The following is a 27980-nucleotide window of genomic DNA, read 5'->3' on the forward strand; positions in this document are numbered from 1 at the left end:
ATTTTAGAAATATACATGTAGACAATAAATTCTTCTCCATGGTTTGAGTGAAACATTTTCATATAAGGCGACAACTGGATAATACACATAGTATATGGGCTTGCTGGTAAATTCAGTCACATAAGTCCTCTTTTCTGAAATGTGGAGACATACACCTATCTATCTATCTATCTATCTATCTATCTATCTATCTATCTATCTATCTATCTATCTATATAATATATATATATATATATAATAACATATATCTACAATTACATGTTACATATTTTATTCAAAAAGTATTCTTTTAAACTACAAAATGCAGTTTCACGCTGCATCATAGTTTCCATCAACCAGACACACTAAATATGTGTCAGTGCATCCTGACTCGTGCACGGAAAAACAGCATTTGTCAGCATGTGAAGACATGAGGATAAAGCACATTCAGTTCAGCAGCCTGTAATGAGGCCTAACAGTCATGTTCAGTTTACCAAGGCATCCTGAATGTGACTAGTAACGAGCAAACATTCAACACTAACTTTTTTTTTTCCCCCCTCCCCGTCAACAAATAGAACACAAGAGAAGCTTTGAAAATGTGGATATCAGATAGTCAGGATAAGTGATTCAAACAATCCAGCTAGAAATCAATCCAGATTGAATCTGGCTCGAGCCAGATTGCCAACCCCACTCTGAACAGGGTCCAACACCCCATACACACGCATGTGCACGGCTTGAATTCAGCTTGAGCGAGGGTCAAAGAGGTTTGATTATTTGAAGGCGTGTCTACATCTATTCATGGCTCAAGATGGGAGTGGAAAGCAGGCTCAAGCACATGCGAACAACGACCCAATAACCCAACTGACGGTGAAAAATATCACCCCTTTAAAGACTTTATGCATACGTACTGCCTCTTAAAGTCAAACCTGCGTAAGTTTGTGGAATTCATTGTGAAAGACAGACTTTTTCTTGATTTCCCATATATCATGCTCACCTCATGAGCTGGAAAACAACTTTTTACAACATAGACATTGTTTTTTTCCAACATGTCAATTTAACTACAACTTTATTGTTTCATCAGTAAATATTGACCAACCATTTTCTATAGGACACAAAATAACATTAAAAAATGACCAAAGTGAGTTTCAACAAAAGTAGGAAAAAGCTCTTTAACATTTATCTGCTGTGTAACTGTAAAAAGTTTGAAACCTGCAGCTCTCTGTATGTAAATCTGAGGTTAAAGCTGCAAAGATTTAACAGTCTTAAAGTCTTTAGGTAATTTGTTTCATTTAACAGCGAATGATGAAATTTTCCAAGTGTGACTAATCTGATCTTTTGTATATTTTAATTCTGCAAAAACCCCAAGCTGTCATTTCTTTCAAGGGTCAGAGTTCCATTTTTTCACTACTGTTCCTTCTGAAATGGCACAAAATATCTCTCAAATATTAATGTATAATCACAAAAATGACACAGCAGATTCAAGGAATTAATTCAGCAAAGGCTGGTAAAGCCTTCAAAATGTCTGCTTCTTAATTTCCATTCAGGTACCAAATTGTGATTTTTTTATTATTATTATTATTACACAGAAGAGAAATGTGACTACTTCCAAAATGCTAAATTTTTCAGAATGTTCGTATCGTTATAGTTTGAATTTCTAGTGTAGCCACGATTATCATTTCCAAACAGCGTATGGAAAAATCTTCAACACCACGCTGTCCTAAATTAGCATCATAGGCAGGACAAAATGTCTTCTTTTGAATTCAGACAAAAATTTAAATATCAAAAGTAAAGCTTTCTACCAGACACGACATTTCAGCTCAGGATTCATGGGACTTCCTTTTTCACACTGGAAAGCCTCTGAGAATGCTTCAAAATTCTGGAGTGATCCAAGCACCCTAAAGACAATAGAAATGCAAAATAACAGCACAAATAAAATTTAAAATATCCCCAGAATTTTAAAGAAATTGTAATAATCACACTTTTTAAAAAAATAATCATTTCATTATTGAATGATTGTCAGAAAATACAGACTGACATGTCAACAATGGGAAGCTGAGAGCTTAGAATGGAAGATGGGTGAACAAAGAATGGAAAGGGATAAAAATATAGCACTGTTGATCTACCTGATTAGAGGAAGAATGTATTTGATTTTATTGTATTTTATAGATAAGACTAATAACTCTAAGTCCTGCTGCATATGCCTGTACAGTAGGTGGCACTATACATACACTTAATCCGCCTCTTCTTTTGGTTGTGCCTGTTAGGGGATGCCACAGCAGATCACCTGTCTCAATCTCACCCTGTCCTCTGTAGCTTCCTCTCTCACACCAACCACCTGCATGTCTTCCCTCAGCACATCCATAAACCTCCTCTTTGGCCTCCCTCTTCTGCTGGTGCCTGGTGGCTCCATCCTCAGCATCCTTCTCCCTATATACCCTGGGTCCCTCCTCTGCACATGTCCACACCATCTCAATCTCACCTCTCTGACTTTGTCTCCAAACCATCCCGACCTGTACTGTCCCTCTGATGTGTTTCTTCCTAATCCTGTCCAAGCTTGTCATTCCCAAAGAAAATCGCAAAATCTTTGCCACCTCTGCCACCTCCAGCTCTGCCTCCTGTCTTTTTGTTAGTGCCATTCTACAACATACAGATGAGGACAAAATTATTAACACCCCCCCCCCCCCCCCCCCCCAATGTTTTTGTCAAAATATTCCATGTGTTTTTTAACGGAGCAAGGAATTGTCAATATTTTCCTTTGCAAACAGAAACAAAATTATTTCACAAAAACCAAAAACTACCAGTCAGAATTATTTGCCTCGTTAAGAACTGACATTTTGTTGAGCCATAGCACAAATCACTGCAATGATGTTTTTTTTTACCTTTGTAATGCTCAAAGCTTGGGAAATAAAGTTAAAACTAGGGTTATCTTCCAATGTACACACAGTATAAAAATTCAGTAAGGGTTTGAGCTGTCATTTGAGAAAGCATCAAAAGAAATCAGTTTATACTTGAGAAATATAATTTTTGATGCTCTCAAAGCAGGAGGAGTTATCACTGCATTTCCAAGTGTTATGAACTAGTGTGAGAAGTTTCATTAAGAAAGAGACACAGTACAGAACAAGCCTGGCAAAGGTCGGAAGTGAAGGACTTCAAAAACTCTGGGGAAAAAAAAACTAGTGAGACGTGTCTAAAGACCCCAGACCAACTGCCAACGCACTCGTTAATGGCTTAGCTAGGTTGGTGACTGTAGTCTTAAAAATATAATCACTAGAGCCCTGAAGAGCAATGGACCATGAGGTTGCAGACCAAGAAAAACTCCACTTCTGTAGAAGAGACACCTTCAAGCCACACTTGAAGTATGCCAAGGACAACCTGGAGAAAGATTATACATACTGGAAGTATGTGGTTTGGTCAAATGAGAAGAAACTAGAGGTCTTTGGCCAGAGAGATGTTGCTTATATTTGGAGAAAGAAGGGAGAGGTGTATACCTCAAAGAACACGATATGTTTAAATTTCAAAAGAAAACTTCAAGCAGTCAACAGCAAAACTGGGTTTGGGTCGTCGCTCTGTTTTCTAACACAACATCGGCCCAAAACATAGGTCGGTGAGCAACTACCTCCAGACAACAAAAGTGAATGTTACTGACTGGCCAGTGCAAAGCTCTGACTTGAATCCCACTGAAAATATGTGGGGTGAACTGAAGATCAAGTTCCATGCCAGAAGACCATCAAATCTAGAGGAGCTTGAGAGATTCCTCCAAAATGGGCTGGGACTCCTCAGGAAACATGGTTTGAAAACTACCACAAATGGCTGCAGGCTGTTATCCAGAAAAAAGGATACACAATTTACTCTTTAACATCAGAGGGGCTAATAGTTTTGACTCTGGTATTTTTGGGTTTTTGTGAAACAATTTCATTTCTGTGTGCGAAGTAAAACAATGCAAGCATCCAAAATAAATAAATAAATAAATAAAATCCTAGGATGTTTAGAAATGCTGTGTTAAATTCCTTGCTCTGCTAGCACTCGGGAATTTTGAAGAAAACATTAAATTTCAAAAGGGGCTAATACATTTTTTTGTCATCTGTAGCTGTTCTCTGTACAGTCTTGTAAACTTTCTCTTTCACTCTTACATATACCCTTCTGTCGTAAATCACTCCTGCCACCTATCTCCACCCTGCCCGTATTACTCTTCTTCACCTTTCCACCACACTATTACTTTGGAAAGTCATCTTCCTTCTTCACCTCTACGCCTTACAGCCTCACAGTTCCACTGGCCTCAGCTTGTTCCAACTGACTTTCATTCCCCTTCTCTCCAGAGTGTATGTCCACCTCTGTATATAAGTCTCAACCCTCTCTCTGCTTTCACTGCTGTTCATACTGTCATCTGCAAATATCATAGTCCATGGAGACTCTGTCTGATTTCATCAGTCAATGTGTCCATCACCATTGCAAACAGGAAAGGGCTCAGAGCTGATCTGTGATCTAATCCCACCCCCAATTTGAATGCATCTGTCATTCCTGCTGTGTATCTCACCACTGTCATGCTGTCCTTGTTCACATCCTGCACCGCTCTCACATACTGCTCTGCAACTCCAGGCTTCTTCCCACAATACCACAATTCTTCTCTTGGCACCCTGTTATAAGCTTTCTCCAAATTCAGAAATCCACAGTGCAACTCCTTCTGGCCTCTATGGTTCTCCATTAACATTAGCCGGGCAAACATCTTTCTGGGCATGAATCCACATTGTTGTTTGCAGATTATCACCTCTTTTCTAAGCCTAGTATCCACTAGTCTTTCCCAGAACTTCATACAGTGGCCAGTCAACTCAGGGGTTACTGCAGTTCTGCACATTACCCTTGTTCTTTAAAATTTGAACACTACGCTTTTCTCCTCAGGCATCTCACTTTCCAAGATTTTATTAAACAAAATGTATAATCAATTAAAATATTGCTTACATTTACTGAAGAAAACATGGACATGTTTTAAATATGCACCAATTAAAGTCATTTTGCTTTTTGTTACATAAAGCAGTAGCACCATGTTTCAAAAACAAATGCAACATATGTTTTTACTGTTCATGGTGCTTTTTTTAACAGATGAGACTAATATGCCAATGTGACATATAGTCTACAAAAAACTTTACTCAGTACTTCCATGATTATATACAATTGTAATAGTTTAAGTTGTTCACCTGTATTCTAAGGGACTGTGAGAGTCAGTCTTGATGGACTGGCTAGCATACTCGGGGCGATAGGCACCACACCACACCTAGAACAAAAAACACCCACAGTAATGAGAAAAATATGAATTTTTAAAAGTGTCTATTTAACCTCAGGGTGTGATGGCTCAGTGGTTAGAACAATGACCTTCTGGGGAGAAGGCCGCTAGTTCAAACACCAGCTGGGACGGCATCAGATGCCAACCACTGCCCACCCAGCGGTGAAAGGAGTATCTGACTAAGAGTTGGGGAAAGTATAAGACAGTGAGGAAAGGAACTGGCCACCCTACTGCATAATGCCAAAGCCTTGCACATTCCTGACACCCAGGGAAAGGGTATGGGACTCACCCTTTATATTGAACCTAAATAAATGTATTTTATCTACTCATACAGGAGATAATTACTAGTGAAATGCTAATGTTGAGAATGTACAATGGGTACAAATTGGCAGTGAAATCACAACTGAAGTTCACTTCCCAACATAGACTCATGATTAATCTTACCTATAACGGGTCTTTGAGCCTTAAAAGTAGGAGGAAATATGTGGCACCATTCAGTCCTTGAGGCCCTTTGGTGTTCATATCTGATTTCTGTAGTGTCAAGTACATGACAGTCTAGGGCTTCCCCTGGAAAGGACACCAGTCCAATGTAGGTCACTTCCCTAGCTGAGACTAGTACCCATTTACAGCTGGGTGGATTGAGACAATGTAGATTCAGTGTCTTGTCCAAGGACACAGGTACCATGAGGAGGATTCAAACCCAGATCTACAGATTGGGAGGCCAGCTCCTTATCCACTCATCCACCTGCTCTACACCATTCAGTGTTGGAGGATAATTATCAAGGATGGTACCCCTTACCCCTTACCCTCCTTTTTGCGCGGGCATGAGAGACAGAGGGGTGTCTCAATTCTCTTCATGGAGCGAGGCGGAGGGGTAGGCGAAGGGCTTCAAACCCCTCCGTTTGGAGTGAATCTGGATGCACACTCCGTGTGGAGGGGTAGGAGGTCGAGGTGGGTGATACTGGGAATTTTGGTATTGATCCGATACCAAGTAAATACAGGCCCAGTATTGCCGATATCTATACCGATATTTTTTCATATTTAAGCTTCATAGATCCAAAGGATCCAAAAGACCTAGGATAGAATTTCGCCAACATTGTATGTGACAACAAAATACTTTATTATCACAATCAACATTTTTGTTGAAAAAATATCACTCAACACAACTTAAAACAAAATATCCTGAGGTAGAGGGCTGACAAACCACAATATAAGGGTGCACTGCTCTGTGATGTGTGACAGCGCAGCGCTGCTCTTACAGAGAGTAGACTTTGATGAATCTGCGTGTGCAACAGTCAGTGCATGCGGGAGAGAAAAAAAGCTTGACTATCGATCTTTTTACACGAGGATCATTCAGTATCAATACCAGCATTGGTATCGATATTATCGATATTAGGATTGATCCATCCACCTCTAGTAGGAGGAGCTTACCCGTGTCTCCACAGTAATAAACATGGCGCCAAAAGAGCCACACAAATGAAGCGGCTTTCATGACAAATTATGCTGTTAAGAAAGTTATAACTTGCCAAAAAACTTTACAGGCAGTTGTCTATGACAGCAACGTGTATGCTGCTGGATGCATGTTGCGTATATTGTCGTTCTGAAGAATATTGTAACTTCGCTCGTGTGCTGAGGCGTTATAATGTGCATACACACGAATGCTACGATAAGATACTTTTATATCTCATAATGGAGAAAATCATGATAAAGGATAAGCACGTTAATTTGTATGTTCATAAATCTTTGGATAATATCAATCCCTGCTGTTGGGTTTCAAGATCTGTAACGCGTGTGTATTTTGTAAACAAACAGGGAGCCCTGAACACACTCGACTCCTAATAAGCTTTCAGGCAGAAAATGAGAAGTTTCATCAATGGGAATAAGTTGGAAAATATATACACACACGTATATGTGTAACACATAACCTGACGTCCTAATAAACTGCAATTATTTGTCAAGGAAATTTCTAAAGGAAATAGGGCTGGATGCAAAAAATGGGAGAATTTGAAAAACAAATATAAGGTCAACAGAACTAGATGTAGCCCATAACATACATAGGTGCTGGTCATATAATTAGAATATCATGAAAAAGTTTATTTATTTCAGTAATTCCATTCAAAAAGTGAAACTTGTATACATTCATTGCACAGACTGATATATTTCAAGTGTTTATTTATTTTAATTCGTAATTAATTAATTACTAATCAGTCAATGATTAATCAAACAATATTAATTATTACTATTATTGATCAGTTGTTATCAGTATTTTTAACAATAATTAATTACTAATGAATTAATTATTAATACTATAAATTTTTTTATTATTGTAAATTACAAATTAATTACACTCAACAAAAATATAAACGCAACACTCTTGTTTTTGCTCCCATTTTGTATGAGATGAACTCAAAGATCTAAAACTTTTTCCACATACACAATATCACCATTTCCCCTCAAATATTGTTCACAAACCAGTGATAGTGAGCACTTCTCCTTTGCTGAGATAATCCATCCCACCTCACAAGTGTGCCATATCAAGATGCTGATTAGACACCATGATTAGTGCACAGGTGTGCCTTAGACTGTCCACAATAAAAGGCCACTCTGAAAGGTGCAGTTTTATCACACAGCACAATGCCACAGATGTCGCAAGATTTGAGGGAGCGTGCAGTTGGCATGCTGACAGCAGGAATGTCAACCACAGCTGTTGCTCTTGTATTGAATGTTCATTTCTCTACCATAAGCCGTCTCCAAAGGCGTTTCAGAGAATTTGGCAGTACATCCAACCAGCCTCACAACCGCAGACCACATGTAACCACACCAGCCCAGGACCTCCACATCCAGCATGTTCACCTTCAAGATTGTCTGAGACCAACCACTCGGACAGCTGCTGAAACAATCGGTTTGCATAACCAATGAATTTCTGCACAAACTGTCAGAAACCGTCTCAGGGAAGCTCATGTGCATGCTCGTCGTCCTCATCGGGGTCTCGACCTGACTCCAGTTCGTCGTCGTAACCGACTTGAGTGGGCAAATGCTCACATTCACTGGCATTTGGCACGTTGGAGAGATGTTCTCTTCACGGATGAATCCCGGTTCACACTGTTCAGGGCAGATGGCAGACAGCATGTGTCGCGTCGTGTGGGTGAGCGGTTTTCTGATGTCAATGTTGTGGATTGAGTGGCCCATGGTGGCGGTGGGGTTATGGTATGGGCAGGCATCTGTTATGGATGAAGAACACAGGTGCATTTTATTGATGGCATTTTGAATGCATAGAGATACCGTGACGAGATCCTGAGGCCCATTGCTGTGCCATACATCCAAGAACATCACCTCATGTTGCAGCAGGATAATGCACGGCCCCATGTTGCAAGGATCTGTACACAATTCTTGGAAGCTGAAAATGTCCCAGTTCTTGCATGGCCAGCATACTCACCGGACATGTCACCCATTGAGCATGTTTGGGATGCTCTGGACCGGCGTATACGACAGCGTGTACCAGTTCCTGCCAATATCCAGCAACTTCGCACAGCCATTGAAGAGGAGTGGACCAACATTCCACAGGCCACAATTGACAACCTGATCAACTCTATGTGAAGGAGATGTGTTGCACTGCATGAGGCAAATGGTGGTCACACCAGATACTGACTGGTATCCCCCCCCATAAAACAAAACTGCACCTTTCAGAGACCTGTGCACTAATCATGGTGTCTAATCAGCATCTTGATATGGTACATCTGTGAGGTGGGATGGATTATCTCAGCAAAGGAGAAGTGTTCACTATCACAGATTTAGACTGGTTTGTGAACCATATTTGAGGGAGATGGTGATATTGTGTATGTGGAAAAAGTTTTAGATCTTTGAGTTCATCTCATACAAAATGGGAGCAAAACCAAAAGTGTTGCGTTTATATTTTTGTTGAGTGTACATTAATTAACATGACATGATTGCGATGCGTCGAAGAAATCTGCGACTTCTTCTATTTCTTTGCATTTACACAGAAAGGCGAGAAAATAAAAAGAGCAAACAGGGTACTGCAACAAGTTGCATTTCGGTTGCCATGTTAACAAACAGTGAAGACAGCAGTTTGACACGGGCAGTTTTTTTTTCTCCTAAGGCGGAGGGGTGTCTCAATTCATAGGGCTAGAGGCATACCCGTTCGCCTTACTTCTTGTTTTAAAGGGGTAGGTGTAGGGCCAAGGGGAAGGGGTACAAAAGAGAATTGAGATTGGGGGATAGTCTATCAGCTGCTAAGACAATTTACTATTCTAAGTACAATTCGACATTCTTGTTTCATACTGTGGCAAAATGGGCTCAGTCATCAGTCTGCTGTTCAAATTTTTCACCTGATGATTTTGTGGGTTTTTATGTAGTAAAATATAGGCTGTTAGAAACAAAGTACCCTAGCATTTCATAGCTTACTTAGGAAATTATTTTGTATTATCAAAAGGGGTCCCTCATTCAAGACCACATCTCTTATTTCTTTACAGAATGTGTCAAACTTTGATGGCCACTGAATGTACCACATGTTTATTTGACCTGTTGGCTGCCAGGCTTGTTACAAATCCCTAGTCAAGACCAGAGCTCTTTCATCAAATTATTGTAAATTTAGTGAACATCACAGGAAATGTTCCTTCTAGTTTTAAAGCTGCTGTGATAAAACCTCTTCTTAATAACCCCAGTTTGGACTCTGGGTTGCTTGCAAATTACAGACCCATTTCATTTTATCTCTTTTTTTTTTTTAAGTGCTGGAAAATGTGGTTCCTAACAAATTTCTTACCTATTTGTCATAGAATAATCTCATTGTGCTTTTGCAGTCACGTTCAGGGGACATCATTCCACAAAGACTGCACTCACTGTGGTAAATGAATGAGTTATTGAATCTAAGTACAGACTTTAATATTACTGTATTTTGGTGGCGAGAACAGAAATTTATTTTGGTACTTCTGGACAGATACTTTCATGGCTTTCATGTTGCTTGTCAGGCCAATTGCAGTGGTTTCTTTGTAACAACACTATATGAATTTTCCACCGTGGTGTGGGGTACCTCAACATTCTGTGCTCAGTCAACTGCTATTTCCTGTTTTTATTACCTCTTGGTCAGATTACACATAGGCATGTGATTGATTTTCACTGTGGTGCTCCAGGGAACATCTCTCATATTACATAAATTGAGGCTTGTCTGGTTCCAGTGAAAAACTGCAAGTCCTGTCATTTTCTCCAAAGAAGGCACCTTTTCATTTACATACCATTTTAATAATTACGTTTGCCCTATCTTGGGTGAATGCCGAAACACCTGATTCATAATTTTGTGTCCTCCAGAACTGACTATTGTAAAGCACTGTATTATTTTCCATTTCTATACACTGTCCTTCCGCTTTCAAACCCCATAAGTAATTGCAGAAAATAAATATCTGTATAATTGTTAATACAAATTATCACTTTTGCAGCCAGTTTTCTTTAGACAAGTCAGGAGATGATAAACATTTCCAAGTCCATGAATATGTCTTGGACTTTATTTACATGAATCATTAAGAAATATACAGGCTTCTGTGGCTGTAACTGGAGAAACCATGCACAGTGCAGCTTTTCTCTTTTGCCAGAAGTATTTTCTTCAAAGAAGATGAACATCCACACAAATAGGCAGACGAGACTTCACGAGATTGTACATAATTTCTTGTTTGAAAATACTGGTGATGTATTTGAGAAAAGTAGCATAATGCTCACATTATGAGCCAGTCATCTTTTACTCTCTAGAACACTTTGACATTTTCTGGCCTGAAAGTGTCATATAAATAAATTGTGATGATTATTACATTTCAGAGTTGATCACAACCAAGAAGCATTTCTTTATTTATTTATTTTTAATTCTCTGTCACAGAGATGTTCTTTGGCAGCTCCTCACACCTCCCTGGGTGCAACTGAATACCATTTTATTTTCTGAGATTGCTTCAGTCTCACCCTCTGACCCCCTCCTTTTGTCACAGTGTTTGTGTCTGGCACCAAACAGCCTCTGAATGCTCCTCCTGGGGCCTGCCTCTTGACTCCCCTAGGAGAAATGATTGACCCATTTCTCTTAAAAGGCTGTGTTTAGACAGAAGGATGCACTCAGAGTGCAAAAGTCACTCAAGACGAAACAATAAGCCACTTCTGATTGAATTTTCATATAAAAATATACACAAATGGAAAACTGATCTACAATATTTTAATAGTCCTTGTCATTTCTTCATTATCATCAAGTTGTTTTAATCTGTTTTTATGTCCAGTTTTAAAATATTCAGTATTTTAGTGACATAAGGCCAAATATAACTTCTCAGTACCAAACATTCAATCATTCATTTTCTATAGCCGCTTACACAAATCAAGGGTCACGGTGGGGTTGGAACCCATCATGGCAGTCATAGGGCGTGAGGCGGGGTACACTCTGGACAAGACACCAATCTATCACAAGACTCAGTAGCAAACAATCCTTTAAAAATTCCAACTATTATCATTTATTTCTAGTCACGAGTCCTACCTTTTCACAAAATTAAAATAATTTCCTCTCCCAAGGAGGTAATGCTTCCACTGGCATCTGTCTATCTGTTTGATTGTCAACAGGATTTTTTAAAAAGTAACGAACAGGAGTTCACTTAAATTTGGTGAGCAGATGGATAATGTTGTGGGAACTACGTGATTCAGTTTTAAATGTGATCCAGACTATATTATGGAACTGAGATCCAGAAGAATGTTTGGGACATAGCAAGATTTAACTCACAAAGTTGTAAGAGGATGTTGATGAAATTTGGTGAACAGACGGATAATGTTCTCCAAAATGAGGGATTTTTGTTTGAATTTGATCCAGGCCATATTTTGGAGCCAGCATTCATAAGAAGATTTAAGCAATATGAGGCCTTGGCAGAGTTATGACATATGTCTAATTTAAATCTGTTATTTACCCTGACAAACCGACACACACCGGTGATGGTCAAGTATAGGTTCAAATTTTCATCAGACTGGAACATCACTAAGGGCCCTTGGGCAAGGTCCTTAATCCCAAAGTTTCTCCCGGGGTGCAGATGAGCTGCTGTGCATGACAGCACTATGTAAATGCATTTCATTTAACCGCCTTGGTGGATGTGATAACATTTTCCTTCATGAATCTGACTTACTTGGGCAAAGTTCAGAAAGAAAAGTTGCTTATGATCCATGTCTAGACCCGGCAGACGAAGCTCTTCGCCATGTCTTTCCACCCACTTCAGATAAGCCTGTGCAAAAAAAAAAGAAAAAAAAAAAAAAAAAGCATGAACTTAAATACAGATTTCAAGGCGCAGAGTAATTGTATTCAGTGCATTTTGGACCTTGTAATTAGGGCCAAAATAGAAACATGTAGTTAACATTCAACCTTATAAGCCTGTCGAACCCCTCCGTTGTCTGCAATGTTTTCGCCCAGAGTGCTGATTCCACTCACCTACAAACCACAAACACATGCAATCACGAAAACACTCATTCCAACAGTAACATAATAAATGTTTTACACAGCAGTTGAGACAAAACATCTCACGCCATCACTGTGTGCTTACATTTTGTCCACCTGCAAGCTTCCAGTTGAAGTTGCTGTATTGTTGCACCATACACTGTGACTGCTCTTTGAAATGTTCAGCCGAATAATTACTCCACCAGTTGAGCATATTACCATCCTTGTCAAAATTACGCCCTGCAAGGAAGCACAATGCATGAAGTTTAATATTCTTATATGCAATGTAGCGTGTCAAAAAAAGGCAGTAAGTTATTATGAGCCACAGTCAACCAGACATGGGGTCAAATACTTTGCATTGTATTTAAATACAAATACAAATACTTTAGATTTTCAAATTCCAAATACAAATACTTTGTATTTTTTCAAATACAAATACTTTAGATTTTGAGTATTTTAAATACAAATACTTCCTATGAACTATCAACAAATCAACAGAAAAACTGATAAACCGGTGACAGTTTGTGAAAATAGCATGACCAAATACTATTGATAAGTAAAGGATTGAATGTTTTATCACAAATTCACTATTATAATATCACAGGCAATAATCAAACTATCACAGTCTATATTCAACATGGTGTCACAGAGATTCCCAAGTTTGAAAAGTATTTGGAAATACTTGGGATCGGCAATGTATTTGAAATACAAATACTTTGAATTCAAAATCAGAAAATACAAATACAAATATTCTGAAAAATGTATTTAAGTATTTTCAAATACAAATACTTTTGTATTTGGCCCCATGTCTGCAGTCAACATCAAATTCAAAACAAATGATTATAAAGTGAAAGAGAATGATTAAAGTTGTACGGCCACTAAGCTTTTTACGATTTAAGGCATAAAATCTTTTCTTGGGCACCACTATAATCTATATTAGCCTTTAAATAGGGGATTCATAATATGACATTGCCAACATCAAAATTCATGTGTCTAGAAAAAAATTGAATAAAAAGTTGCCCTGAATGGTAAAATAGAAAAAGAACAGATGACCCTGAACTACTGACAGCAGCGATAGCTGAGACCCATGCAGTTATTGAGTGATGTCATAGATCACATGGGGGCTTCCCCAGATTGCACAAGGCATTACGGGGAGGACACGGTGAGGTGACAGCCAATCAGACTAGAGAGGCACCGTGACATCACTGGCTGGTCTCTCTTTGGCTGCTTAATGGCAGAAAACGCTCCAAAACCGCTGTGTTTCTCATATATTACGTAAAAGCTAGTGAGAAATAAACACTTCTGAAACTACAAACGCTGTTTTTTCTAACCAGATAACACCTCTGAAGTGATTTACAAGACATCTCACAGTTGTCAGTGCGCACGCTATGTGTGCGCGTCGCCTCCGGTCAACTTTTCTTTTTTTAAAAGCTCATGCATGCGTGCATGCACACCTTCCTGCAGCCAGTGTTAGAAAGAAAAGAAAGTATTCATTATGGACCCCCCCCCCGATAAATATGTTCTCTTTATTCAAATCAGCTGTAATTTTACAAGATGTTTCTAAAATAAACCAATATTATGATGCGCTGATTTCAGTAGAAACTAAATTTTGCCAGTTCAGTGAAATTTAGGTGGCCCTTTTCCTTTAAGTCTTTCCAAAAATATGTACTCAGTCATAGCTGTAAGAAAAATTATAAAAGTGGGTGAGCAAAAGGGAAGGCGGATTCCCAAATAAACTGAATACAAAGTACAGCCACACATGTGCCCTTTTCTAAAAATGCTAAAAACTTAGATATTTAGACCAAGGAATGATATGTGGCAAAATCTTCAGTAATTTGTGTTCTGGATCCATATGGCCTGCATGTATAATTGCCTTTTTTCTTCCAAAGGCTACACAATGATCAAGTAAAAACAGTTCAACTTTTCACCACATATGTTGTGAAAACTGACGATCAGATAACACAAATCAAAGTTTGGAACTGAGAAAGATGACACACAGAGCTCCTGTCAGGACCTGAAATGTTTATATTAATTTCTGGGGAAAAAACCCAAAACAGATCCAGTGTTGCAGACCGAACGGTACGCCCCTAAAAATTGGTGCACCTTCTGCATCTGCGCATGCTTCATTTCGGAACACAGCAGCACATCTGGGATGGGGTGTCTTCACCCAAAGGAATCAAATGGATTAATGGGATTATTAACCATAAGATGATAAAGGTAAAACCTCTTAAATCATTCTAAAGTCAGTTTTAAGCAGAAACTAGGCCATTTTAAGCAGAAACTCTGTGAAATTCCGTGATGCTTTGAAATGACTGACACGCAGTGAACGCAGCAACTAGCAGCTCGTTTAGCCACGGCACTGTGATCGCTTCCACTGCCTTTTATGATAAAATAATGCTGAATTTATGTGGAAATGATTGTTGTACAAAAGCTTCGGATATCTGTCGCTGAGATAAATGATGACTGGAGAGCAGTTTGAAGCAGAAACAACGTGTTAATCCATGAACTGCGTCATCAGGGGGAACCTATTTTTAGGGGGAACAGTCGGTCTGCGACACCGGTCAAAAAGTTATTCAAGTTTAATAAAATCCTATTTGAAACAGCCTGAGGCTGGATGCATGGTATATGGTTATGGGGCCTAACTGACTCATCAACTTTAGCAAATACTGTAGAGAAAGAACACATGATAGCATAAGATGTTAATCTATGCTATTTAACTATTAGTTACTTTACTGAGTACTCAATCTTAAGAGTAACCAAGTTAGATTACTAGTTACCTTATTAGTTACTAGTGTTGCCACAGTAACTTTGAAAAGTTACTTGATTAGTTAGTTTATACAGTTACATTATACACTTTATACAGTCACCGCATTAACAGTGACTGTATAAAGTAACTAATAAAGTAACTTTGCAAAGTAAATGTGGCAACAGTTAGTTACATTACTTATTAGTTACACATTTTCAGCAGCTGCTAATAAAGTAACTGCATAAAGCTGCTAATGAAGTAACTTTATAAAGTAACTAAAAAGTAACTAATAAAATAACTTTTCAAAGTAACTGTGGCAACACTGTTAGTTAGATTACTTATTAGTTACACGTTTTCAGCAGCTGCTAATAAAGTAATTGCATAAAGCTGCTAATGAAGTAACTGTATAAAGTAACGAATAAAGTAACTTTTCAAAGTAACTGTGGCAACACTGTTAGTTACAATACGTATTAGTTATAAGTTGTCGACAGTTGCTAATAAAGTAACTTTATAAAGCTTCTAATGAAGTAACTGTATAAAGTAACTAATAAAATAACATTTCAAAGTAACTGTGGCAACACTGAATGTTACCAATAAACTACAATTATAGTGCCTCACCATTGTCATCAAAACCATGTGTGATCTCGTGTCCGATGATCATTCCAATTCCACCAAAGTTGAGGGCCTGGAGCTGGTGCTTACTGAAGAATGGTGGCTGCAGGATTCCTGCAGGAAATACTAGAAAGAAATTATAAGGAGACGTGCATGAATGCCAGCACAGAAAACATAAGATTTACAAGGGAAGGGTGACTTTTAACATTAAAAGTAATGAACATTTCTAAAATATCCTGACCACAAATTATTTTATGCAAGTAGAAAGCTGTTACCTATCTGGTTTCTGTTATGTGAGTAGAACGCATTCACCACAGCAACACCAGTGATCCACCTTAAAAATAATTAGGAACTGGATGAGAACACACTTTTTAAAAATGTACCTTTTTATAACCAACAGTTATGAAGCCAACTGTGTAAGCCGTGTGTGGAGTACATTTTATACCACTGAACTAAATACTTAAGCCTTCATATTTAATGAGAAACAAGTCATCTGTTGCTGCAGCAGCAGATTAGAACCACTGACAGAATGTTTAATTCATGGTGTAATTCAGTCAGATTTATCATAACTGTTGATCCTTTCTCCCTATAAGGCTGCAAATGGAGCATAACATGGGCCTCTGTATCTTTCACTGTCAATAGAAAACTCATGTCATCAGTCAACTCTTTGGCTGATTTCTCTTTTAGATAAATTGGAATCTACGTATCTGAATTGACCTAAGCACAAGTTTTCACGTCTTAAATGCAAATAACGGCGGAGAAATCGGCCAGAGAGTCGACAGTGATTACAAGCGCAGAGCATGCATTTTCCACTGACAGTGTGAGACCGCTGCAGCACTTCAACCTTTCACGATGGCGGGGCCATGATCCGCTAGGGGCAGGCCTGTTGTACAGCTTGATCCCGTCTAGTAAATCTGTGGTTCTGCACTGTAAGTGAGACCATGCAGCTCATGCATGACGATGTTTGTTCATGTTGTGGTGGTGCTGCGACTTCTTACAATTCAGAGTCAACTGGCTCTCTGAGTTTCTTCAGACTCTTGTGAGTTTCAGACTTCAGGTTCTCGAGGATGTTCTCAAAGTAATGTTCTTCACTGAAATTTAACTGGAAAGGGGAACATGCAATTTACACTTTAAGAAGAGGGTTGAGACTGTAGCCATGGAAAGCAGCAATAATTAGAGATCTGAGTCACGAAAACAGCAGCTGCTTTGGATAACTGCACAGCAGCAGGGACAATCAAAAAACAGCTTTCACATCTGAGTTTTTGTAAAAATGAATTTAGAGGGAATATTTTGCTCTTACTTACATGGGCATACTCCTGGTCAAGCTTCTGGTTACTCTCCTCCAGAATATGGTCTGGATAGCCAATTTGTTCCTTTATTGCCATGGCCTATATAATACATAACAATCAGTGTCATAGCAACAAACATCGTACTATCATTTGAGCAATGTTTGACTGTTTGGTCCCCTACTCCTCCCAAGTGCTTGGCCTGAATTCCACCAAACCTGTTATGTGGCTGAAGGCTGAGCCCAGAATTGCCCTCATGGTTATTAAACGTCAATTTATTTATTTATTTAAACTCTGATGTTCGCCAAATGTGGCACACCTACGGTGCATCAAGAAAGTATTCACAGCGCTTCAATTTTTCCACATTTTATGTTCCAGCCTTATTCCAAAATGTATGAAATTCATTTTTTCCCCTCAAACTTCCACACACAATACCCCATAATGACAATGTGAAAAAAGTTTATATATATACACTCAACAAAAATATAAACGCAACAGTTTTGGTTTTGCTCCCATTTTGTATGAGATGAACTCAAAGATCTAAAACTTTTTCCACATACACAATATCACCATTTCCCTCAAATATTGTTCACAAACCAGTCTAAATCTGTGATAGTGAGCACTTCTCCTTTGCTGAGATAATCCATCCCACCTCACAGGTGTGCCATATCAAGATGCTGATTAGACACCATGATTAGTGCACAGGTGTGCCTTAGACTGCCCACAATAAAAGGCCACTCTGAAAGGTGCAGTTTTGTTTTATTGGGGGGGATACCAGTCAGTATCTGGTGTGACCACCATTTGCCTCATGCAGTGCAACACATCTCCTTCGCATAGAGTTGATCAGGTTGTCAATTGTGGCCTGTGGAATGTTGGTCCACTCCTCTTCAATGGCTGTGCGAAGTTCCGATGACGAACTGGAGTCAGGTCGAGACCCTGATGAGGACGACGAGCATGCAGATGAGCTTCCCTGAGACGGTTTCTGACAGTTTGTGCAGAAATTCTTTGGTTATGCAAACCGATTGTTTCAGCAGCTGTCCGAGTGGCTGGTCTCAGACGATCTTGGAGGTGAACATGCTGGATGTGGAGGTCCTGGGCTGGTGTGGTTACACGTGGTCTGCGGTTGTGAGGCTGGTTGGATGTACTGCCAAATTCTCTGAAACGCCTTTGGAGACGGCTTATGGTAGAGAAATGAACATTCAATACACGAGCAACAGCTCTGGTTGACATTCCTGCTGTCAGCATGCCAATTGCACGCTCCCTCAAATCTTGCGACATCTGTGGCATTGTGCTGTGTGATAAAACTGCACCTTTCAGAGTGGCCTTTTATTGTGGGCAGTCTAAGGCACACCTGTGCACTAATCATGGTGTTTAATCAGCATCTTGATATGGCACACCTGTGAGGTGGGATGGATTATCTCAGCAAAGGAGAAGTGCTCACTATCACAGATTTAGACTGGTTTGTGAACAATATTTGAGGGAAATGGTGATATTGTGTATGTGGAAAAAGTTTTAGATCTTTGACTTCATCTCATACAAAATGGGAGCAAAACCAAAACTGTTGCGTTTATATTTTTGTTGAGTATGTGTATATATATATATATATATATATATATATATATATATATATATATATATATATATATATATATATATACTTGCAAATTTATTAAAAATAAAAAAAACTAAGAAATCATACGTACGTAAGTATTCACAGCCTTTGCTATGAAGATGTTTCCACAACTTAACTGGAGTCCACTTGGGGTAATTTCAGTTGATTGGACATGATTTGGAAAGACACACACCTGTCTACATATAAGGTCCCACAGTTGACAGTGCATGTCAGAGCACAAACCAAGCATGAAGTCAAAGGAATTGTCCGTAGGCCTCTGAGAGAGGATTGTCTCGAGGCACAAATCTGGGGAAGGGTACAGAAACATTTCTGCTGCTTTGAAGGTCCCAATGAGCACAGTGATCTCCATCATCCATAAATGGAAGAGGTTTGGATCCACCAGGACTCTTACTAGAGCTGGCCGCCCGTCTAAACTGAGCGATTGGGTGAGAAGGACCTTAGACAGGGAGGTGAACAAGAACCCAATGGTCACTCTGTCAGAGCTCCAGCATTCCTCCTTCCAGAAGGACAACCATCTCTGCAGCAATCCACCAATCAGGCCTGTATGGTAGAGTGGCCAGAAGGAAGCCACTCCTTAGTAAAAGGCACATGGCAGCCCACCTGCAGTTTGTTAAAAGGCACCCGAAGAAGAAACAAAATCTCTGGTCTGATGAGACAAAGTTTGAACTTTTTAGCGTGAATGCCAGGTGTCATGTTTGGAGGAAGTCAGGCACCATCCCTACAGTGAAGCATGGTGGTGGCAGCATCATGCTGTGTGGATGTTTTTCAGTGGCAGGAACTGGGAGACTAGTCAGGATTGAGGGAAAGATGAATGCAGCAATGTACAAAGACATCCTGGAAGAAAAACTGCTCCAGAGTGCTCTTGACCTCAGACTGGGCGACGGTTCATCTTTCAGCAGGACAATGACCCTGAACACCCAGCCAAGATATTAAAGGAGTGGCTTCAGGACAGCTCTGTGAATTTTCTTGCATGCCCAGCCAGAGCCCAGACCTGAATCCGATGGAACATCTCTGGTTAGATCTGAAAATGGCTGTGCACCGACGCTCCCCATCCAGTCTGATGGAACTTGAGAGGTGCTGCAAAGAGGAATGAGCAAAACTGCCCAAAGATACATGCACCAAGCTTGTGGCATCATATTAAAGAAGACTTGAGGCTGTAATTGCTGCCAAAGATGAATCAACAAAGTGTTGAGCAAAGGATGTGAATACCTATGTACATGTGATTTCTTAGTTTTTTAATTTTTAATAAATTTGCAAAAATGACAAAAAAAAAAAATCATGTAAAAATCATGTTGTCATTAATGGCTGATGTGAGTAGAATTTTGAGGGGGAAAAATAAATTTACTCCATTTTAGAATAAGGCTGTAGCATAACAAAATGTGGAAAAAGTTGTGTCCCTGTGAAAACTTTCCGGATGCACTGTATGTAGGTGGCTTCTGGAATTTCACTTGGGAGATTACATTTACCAAGGTCAGTTATTCAGATCAAGCTCATTGTGGTCAAAAGTCAAAATGTAACTTTTTCCACTCCAATGTACATGAAACTTGGCAAACATATGAAGGTGGGTTCTGGAACTGCCCAGGCCAAGTCAAATCTGCCAAAGATCAATCATTGTAGACAAGATGATTAGAGTCAAAGGTCAGCATTTAAGTTTGTAATTCCAGTTTGCACCATTCATGGTACACATATAGAGATGGGTTCTGGAATTGCACAATAAGGTCAAATTTCCCCAAGCCCAGTCATTGAGTCTGAGGTCATGTCTGCCTGTCTGTTTGTTGACCGACTCCTCCCAGGGCCTTTGGCTGATTTCTACCAATCTTGGTATGACAATGAACGTTGACCCTGAAATTTCCCTTAGAGAATTCACTTCGGCAAAGGTCAAGGTCAAGAAATTTGTTTTTCAACTCGATTTGGACCAAATGTGGCACACACTTAAGTGGATTTCAGAACTGCCCTGGCATCATCAGCCACATTTCAAATGTCAGACTGTACCAGCCCTTACTGTCTTCATGTGTGTACTCTTACCTAGTCTACCAAATTTACTCATCTACATACTGCACCTTCTCTCTGGCCTTCTCCTTTGATGGAGCGTCCATCCAGCTTAACTCCTCAAGTGTTTCCACGTATGCTTCTTGGATCTTATTGATGAGGTCACTAACCTGTGGAAGCAAATCACATAACAAATTATAATCCTGTGCAGAAAAGTACCACCATTATTACAGGTCACAACTGTGGTTTGGTGCTATTTGTGCGGCGAATATTCACCAGTGCACCTATGCTATGAAGAAAAAGCATCAACTGCATGAAATCTGCAGACACCCTCAAAGGCAAAAATGCTTTTGCTTTGGTAATATTTTGAAAATTCCAACATTTTAAATTATCTTGCAACACCAGGCTGTTTCCATTTCCTTTGAGTCAAGCTCTATGAAACTTACAACACAACATTCACTGAAGATTTATATTAATGTTGGTGTAAATATGTCAAGCTGATTTGGTTTGAGACAGTTACTGTGTTTTGCACAACTGCATTATTTATTATAAACACAGCCTCTGCCTCTTTGATGATTGTTACTGCATTATGTATTATTTGTACATATTGTAGTATAGCAAAATTCTTTATACATTATAACAAAATTATTTATGTATTATTACAACATTATTTATGCATTATAAGAACACCAGTTCCTCCAACAGCAGTCTTTGTCCACATTATGTTACAAAATAACACACTTATTGGTACACTTGTTCAACTGCATGGAATGTTTGTTGGCACTAGACAGAAACTTGATCCAATGGGATTTTCACTTGCAACCATCTCCTGACTGTAAACAGAATAACTCACAAGGTAATGTAAATAGTAGGTTCCAATTTAGCATGACTGAATTTTAATATAAAAATGAAGTGATTAGAATTGGGTAAATCTAGTCTTATGCAGTCAAGAGATACTGATAGCTTATTGATTATCACTGATTACAATGTCACAGGAACCCATACTGCCTAGTGGGGAACCACATAAATGCTTGTGCACACTATCAGGAAAGGAAATCCCCAAAAGTCACCATCTTGTAATGGCATGTTCCAAATATGGGTGAGAACACTGAATCATGTTGCAGAGCACTGCAGTTAGCACAGTGCCGTGTGCAGCATGCCACAATTATGGCTTTACATCCATTGTGGGAGAACTCACACACAGTAACTTGCTTCTTTTCATCTGGAGTGATATCTGCACGACTCACCATTCGTTTACTTTCGCCAGCAAAGGTCTCTCGTACGTAAAGTGCCCCGACTGCATTCTCCATGCTGCTCTGGACATAGCGGACACATTCTCTCCAGCAAGCATCCTCCACAGTTGTACCGTCAAGAGCCTGATCGCATACACAGAAACAGTGTATTTTTTGCTTTTGAACCACTTTATATGAGTATGCATATCCTATTCTGCATTCGTCTGCATTTGTCACACCTTTCTGTAACGGGCTCTGGCATCTTTGAAGTGGCGACTTAAACTATTAACTCTGTCAGCAATGAGCTGCCAGGTGAGGTAGTTCTGCATAGTTCTGCAAGAATTGAAAAGTGAAGTAAACAGGGCTGGAGCTATTGTATAATCATTTAATTTCTGTAGACTGCTCCTTTAGACTGACCTGACACTGTGTCTTGAGAGAACGTCGTTCATCTTCTCAAGGTAGGGTGCACCATACACCACCACCTCTTCCTCTGCCCTCACATTGATGGACACACTGGACAAGACACCCTGTAGAAATTGTGTCCAGTTAAAACCCTGTAAAACAGAAGACAACATTTTATTATTTACACTTATAGATGTACATATTTTATACTTTTTCATATTCAAAGGCGGGAGGTACTGTGTTCAAGAAATCTGCTGGTCAAGAAGGAGTATTTTTTTGTGATCTTAATATCTTAAATGCTGTGTTTTGCTGCTTTTGGAGCACTTTATTATAAGTATGTGCAATGAGTGAAATTTTAGAATTATTTAATTTGTATGCTAGCATCATTCACACTAATTAACTAATTATCAATAGCAGGATAATAGTAGCTACAATAACAGTGCTGTGGTTTTTGATAGTGTGCTGGTCATGGTATTTAATACCCATAATGCTCAAGAGACTGTAGGGTATTTTCTTGCCTTTGGATCTCCTCCCGGTAATTTTATGTGGTGAGCAAACTCAAAGACTCAGAGACTGACAGGACATGGACTTCAAAAACCAAATGTTGTATTGAAAAGATGCCTTCACTGAAGAGAAAGTCACTACAACAGCACTTGGGTCTTGAACCAAGCGTCCTATCCGCTTGTTAAGTGTGACGTAACGCATCATGTGATTTTCAACTTCCGGCTCCGAACAAAAAAGGTGCGCTGTCATTAACATTGAGAACTGCACTGAGACAATCTGATCAGGCTGCACTTACACCGCTGCACACGGACAACAGCATTAACATCGCAACATAAAACTCTTTGTATATTGTGCCTAAAACTCTCCTGGATATATTAACTGGGTTTTTAGACGTTGTTACTGCGTTTGTTTTATGTAAAAATGTCAGACGCTCAGGTTGTTTCTCTGTTATTTTCAATGGGAGTTGCTGCGAGCTGCGATAGCTTCCTGTTCATGTCATTCGGGACCGGAAACAGATTTATCACGTGATGCGTTGCGTCAGTGCTTGACAACTGGATACATTTCAAACAAGAGCCCCAACATTAGGTTAGCCTGCCTTTTTTAATCATGGTTTTGGCCCACCCCCAGGTGGGCAGGCCTTGCCCTGTGCATGGAATAGTAGAGCTATGTGACTGGATGAAGAGTGTTGCATTTGATATTGTATGCAGGTGACATGCTCGCATTGTTATATCTGAGTGGTATGTGTTATTTCAAAAATTTGTGCTGCATGTGTCTGTGTCAGCATGATAAGCAAAGAACAGAATATTTAATTGTGTCTTTTGTCCCAGACAGGGATGCAAAGACCTTACTTTTATCAGTTTAGACTGTATGCATATGATGAAAGTTTTTTGGGTATGTACTCAAAACATTCAGGTCAAATCCAGTCTGTGTCATTAAGTGATCTGAGGACAAGCATCACAGAACATTCCATCCAACAAGACCCATTATTAGAATCACTGCCCCATCCACAAAAATATGCTTTAATAAATCACCCAAACCCAGGCAACCTAGCTAGCTTGGTAACTTCAAAGTACATAGGTGTGTTCAGACTTCATTTGTCCCGCCCACATCATGTCTGTCTTGGTCATGCTCCACCTGGTCAACAGCAAGTTGCCTTCTTCTTCTTGTGATAATTAAATGCAGACTATGTCATGTAGAAATGGAAGTAGAATACCTTGTATTTTTTAACAGAAGAAAGAAATGTTTTTTGAGAACATGAAGATGCTTGAAAAGAAGTTATCACCAAGATAAATGCTCCATAATGCAGAGGATGAGGAAAACAATGTATTGTTTAGCATGCTAACTCTGTGTACTGTTACTATGGGAATGTGTCACACAATGACTGCTTGTGGCCTACTGTTTGCCATCAGCAGTTAGAAAAATGCTGATGGCCTGTGTTTTGTGACCGCTGGTATTTATCCATAGCTTGAGGAAGGTATTGGAAGAGCATATTCAAGTGGCCATGGCTGTGTCTCAATTCTGGGGCTGCATCCTTCAAAGACTGCTTTCTAGCACCCCTAAATTAGAACATACCATTTCTTAATGTTAGTAGAACGTCTTGTGTGCCTGTCTCACTCACATCAAGGCAAAACAAAGGATATTATAGTAGGCTAACGTAAATTGCTACCTAGCTTGTTTAAAACTGTTTATTTTTTTACTTTTAAAGGTTCTGAATTAGATGGTGCCAAGTTCTATCTTTTGCATTCAGTTACAGTTTGACTAACATTCCCTTACCAAAAAGTACATGCAAGTATGTTTCAAGTATACTTCAGTTTACTTTTTATATACTTATCAGTACTATTTTTTGGTAAGGGTTAGCTAGCTAAAGCTAACATTTATGTTGCCTATCATTAGCTAGCTAATATTATTTAAGGGCCCCCTTGATTGTGACTGTATACTTACCTTTGTGGTTACAAATTTCATTTTCTGTCATGTTAGCTAACCATGTTATCTCATTTTATAACAGCAGAAGTACAAGCTTGCAAAAAGCATATCAGTAGTTTACAATATCGGCCTGAAGCACCAGTAGAAAGTTGAAGCTATTTTCTTTCACCGATTAAACTTTTGTGAAGAGTTTAAGCTGCATATATCGTAATACAATCTAAGTAGCAAAAACACACTTACATTAAAGCTGAATGTGCTCTGAAGCTCACTGAGCGTCATCTTCTGGTAGAGAACAGTGATATCTTGGCGTTCCTCTGCTGGTGATGTGGCCTGTTCAGCAACAAAAGACACGCAAACATATTCACATTTTGAACTTCAGCCATTAAAGTCTTATTGGCTACGTTCTCTTCAGACATAAAACAATAGATTCAAATGAACTGTAGCCTGGCTTGTCCTGTTTACTCTGAGTATTGATTCCATTTATCTCATTATTCATTTTCCTCTGGCTTCAGTCTACAGTTTCCTGTTCCAGCTGCCACTCACATTGGCGATGTCTGTCTCCAGGTCCAGGACCTGCACCATTTCCTCCCACACACGGTTGTCATCTTGAGACAAGTTCCTGTCCTCCCTGATGATCTTCGCAATAGAAACCATAAAATGGAGGTAGGCCTCTTGAACCTATCAAGAAATACATACATAAAAGTCACAAATGTTGTTGGATTAACAATATGACATTTACAAACAACAATGTTGATAAAAATGTGATGAAAAGATATTTTTATATTCATTCATTCATTCATTTTCTATACCCACTTACTCCAATCAAGGGTCACAGGGGGGCTGAAGCCTGTCCCAGCAGTCAGAGGGTGTGAGGCGGGGTACACCCTGGACAGGACGCCAGTGTCGCACGGGCAATATTTTTATATCTCACATTATAAATCACAAACAGACATTTTTTTCACCTCTCCTGGCAATAAGCCATTTAGTTGGTGTTTTCAGTATATTTCACCTCTCTTGGAATTGATTGGTAGCAAAAAATCTTACAAAGTGCCATCTTTCTGATGAGTTTCCTGTTTTTCCATCATGACGATATCTTGATTGTACTGACATCTACAGAAACATTCTACGTTTGTTCTGGGCCATTACACTTAGCTTCATCAGGGAGGTTATGCTTCTGCCATTATTGTTACCATTTATCTGTCTGTGAGTTAAACAAATTGTCAGATATCAATAAAAATTTAGTGAAGAGGTAAACCTGGGATCAAACAAGATTGAATTCAATTTTGAATCCAGATCAAGAGGTGGATCTTGCACTTTATACCCCCGTCACACATAGCCAGAATCACACAGAATGGTGTCAGAATGATGAATCGGTGCACATCCGAAAACTGGCGGATTTCAGTTCCAAAACATTCTGACAGCCATCTGTGGAAGTCCACACAGTTGGTCAAAATCAGCCAGCGGCCCCGAGTGTGATGCACATGTTCAAAACCTTCCGGGCACCATCGAGATGGGACACCTATCCAACAGCGGCCCATGTGCAATCTGAGGACCATCTGATTGCATTTTACATATTCTGATGACGGCAATGCAGGATCTGAAACGATTTGAGCACATACGAGGGAACCTCAAGATGGATCTGGCACAGCAAAGCCTGCTGGTATGACCTGCACGTGCCACGTATAATAATGTACACCCCCGGAGTGCAAAGGAACTGTTGAAATGTATGCCGCGCGCTTCATCATGATAATAATTATAAATTATTATCATGTACAGTGAGTGTGAACAGCAGCTATCAAACCCAAAGCACTCTGCGCTATTGTGTGCACGCTGCCGCAAATCTGAACAGGCTGTTATATCCACAATAGACCATACAGTACAGATATTTATCCATTCCTTCCCATAGGTGACTTAAATAATGTGAACTATTGCCTTCATCATAACACACGTCAGGCTCAGAGCTGAACGGATCTCACGCTGTAATAAATGATCACCTTCTAACTCTGTAGTACATATGACATGGAACTGTTGTGGCAGGCTGTGACAGAATTAATAAACATGAATCTCACCTCCAACAGCGATCCAGAAGTGTTCCACGCGGACGTGGACGTGAAGCCAGACCACCGCCTGTGGTTAAAATCCTCTCACCCAAAATAAAATTTTTTTAAAAATTTACTCTATGTGATAATCCAACCATCGCAGTGTCCAGAGTTGCATTATGCTCCTGAAGTGAGCAAAAAAAGAAAAAGAAAGTTCCCTGGAAAGGCGCTGCATCTGATGCAGTGGACAGTATGGCCCAACGCCAGTAAATTTTCAATAAAGCTGTCCAGTGGCACACATGCGCAGGTGCACCCCGCACGCGCGTAGTGGCTCATGCAGCGTTATGCATACGCATATACACACACACACACACACACACACGGCTGAGTATGCACCATGCACGCATGCATCCTGCGCACTCGCGTGCACATGCGCATGAGGAACACAGTGCTCACTCCTAGTCCGGTCCCATGTTTGCCATCCAGACGTTTCGACATCAGGCAGTCTTCAGCGCCTTTAATGGCCGTCTGACAGCAGTCTCTGTCACCTACCTGTTATCTACATACGCTTTGGATGCCATCGTGTAGGTATGGACGAGGTACTCCAGATGCATTCTGACACGGCTGACCACGCCTCTTTTCCTCCCGACTGCGTCGGATTATGGCGATATTTGCTGTGTCGGGCTGGTTCCTGCACATTCTTGCTATGTGTGATGGGGGCTTTAATCTCTGTTTTGATGTTAAATCTTAATTCCTTTGATCTTGATCCTTTGTTTTGATCTGTGATTGAGTCCTTTGATTCTGTAATCAGGATTGTTGAGTTCAGCTATTAGGACCGAACAAATAAGGATCAATGGGCAAACCTTCACAAACTGCTGTAAAACACATCTTTTGTCAAGGA

The 27980-nt window shown here is 39.7% G+C and overlaps 1 protein-coding gene across 3 annotated transcripts in view; it reads right to left on the reverse strand.

The window, feature by feature from the left end:
* Nucleotides 1-27980, reverse strand: part of mmel1 (membrane metallo-endopeptidase-like 1) — a 64560-nt gene that overhangs the window by 17699 nt on the left and 18881 nt on the right. For 2 of the 3 annotated variants that reach the window (XM_034166232.1, XM_034166234.1), the window contains exons 10-24: nt 25584-25718; nt 25281-25370; nt 22629-22765; nt 22451-22544; nt 22227-22355; nt 21051-21149; nt 17376-17459; nt 17070-17173; nt 16347-16405; nt 16078-16197; nt 12820-12953; nt 12642-12707; nt 12409-12504; nt 5172-5248; nt 1593-1874 (exon numbers count right to left, since the gene is read on the reverse strand). In XM_034166232.1, coding sequence (XP_034022123.1) covers nt 1775-1874; nt 5172-5248; nt 12409-12504; nt 12642-12707; nt 12820-12953; nt 16078-16197; nt 16347-16405; nt 17070-17173; nt 17376-17459; nt 21051-21149; nt 22227-22355; nt 22451-22544; nt 22629-22765; nt 25281-25370; nt 25584-25718 — 1524 coding nt within the window. In that variant the 3' untranslated portion in view covers nt 1593-1774. Of the gene's footprint in view, nt 1-1592; nt 1875-5171; nt 5249-12408; nt 12505-12641; nt 12708-12819; nt 12954-16077; nt 16198-16346; nt 16406-17069; nt 17174-17375; nt 17460-21050; nt 21150-22226; nt 22356-22450; nt 22545-22628; nt 22766-25280; nt 25371-25583; nt 25719-27980 lie in introns of those variants that run through there. The other variant, XM_034166233.1, reaches the window with a different exon arrangement.

Source organism: Thalassophryne amazonica, chromosome 3 (assembly GCF_902500255.1).
Source record: "Thalassophryne amazonica chromosome 3, fThaAma1.1, whole genome shotgun sequence".
NCBI classification, from domain to species: Eukaryota; Metazoa; Chordata; class Actinopteri; order Batrachoidiformes; family Batrachoididae; genus Thalassophryne; species Thalassophryne amazonica.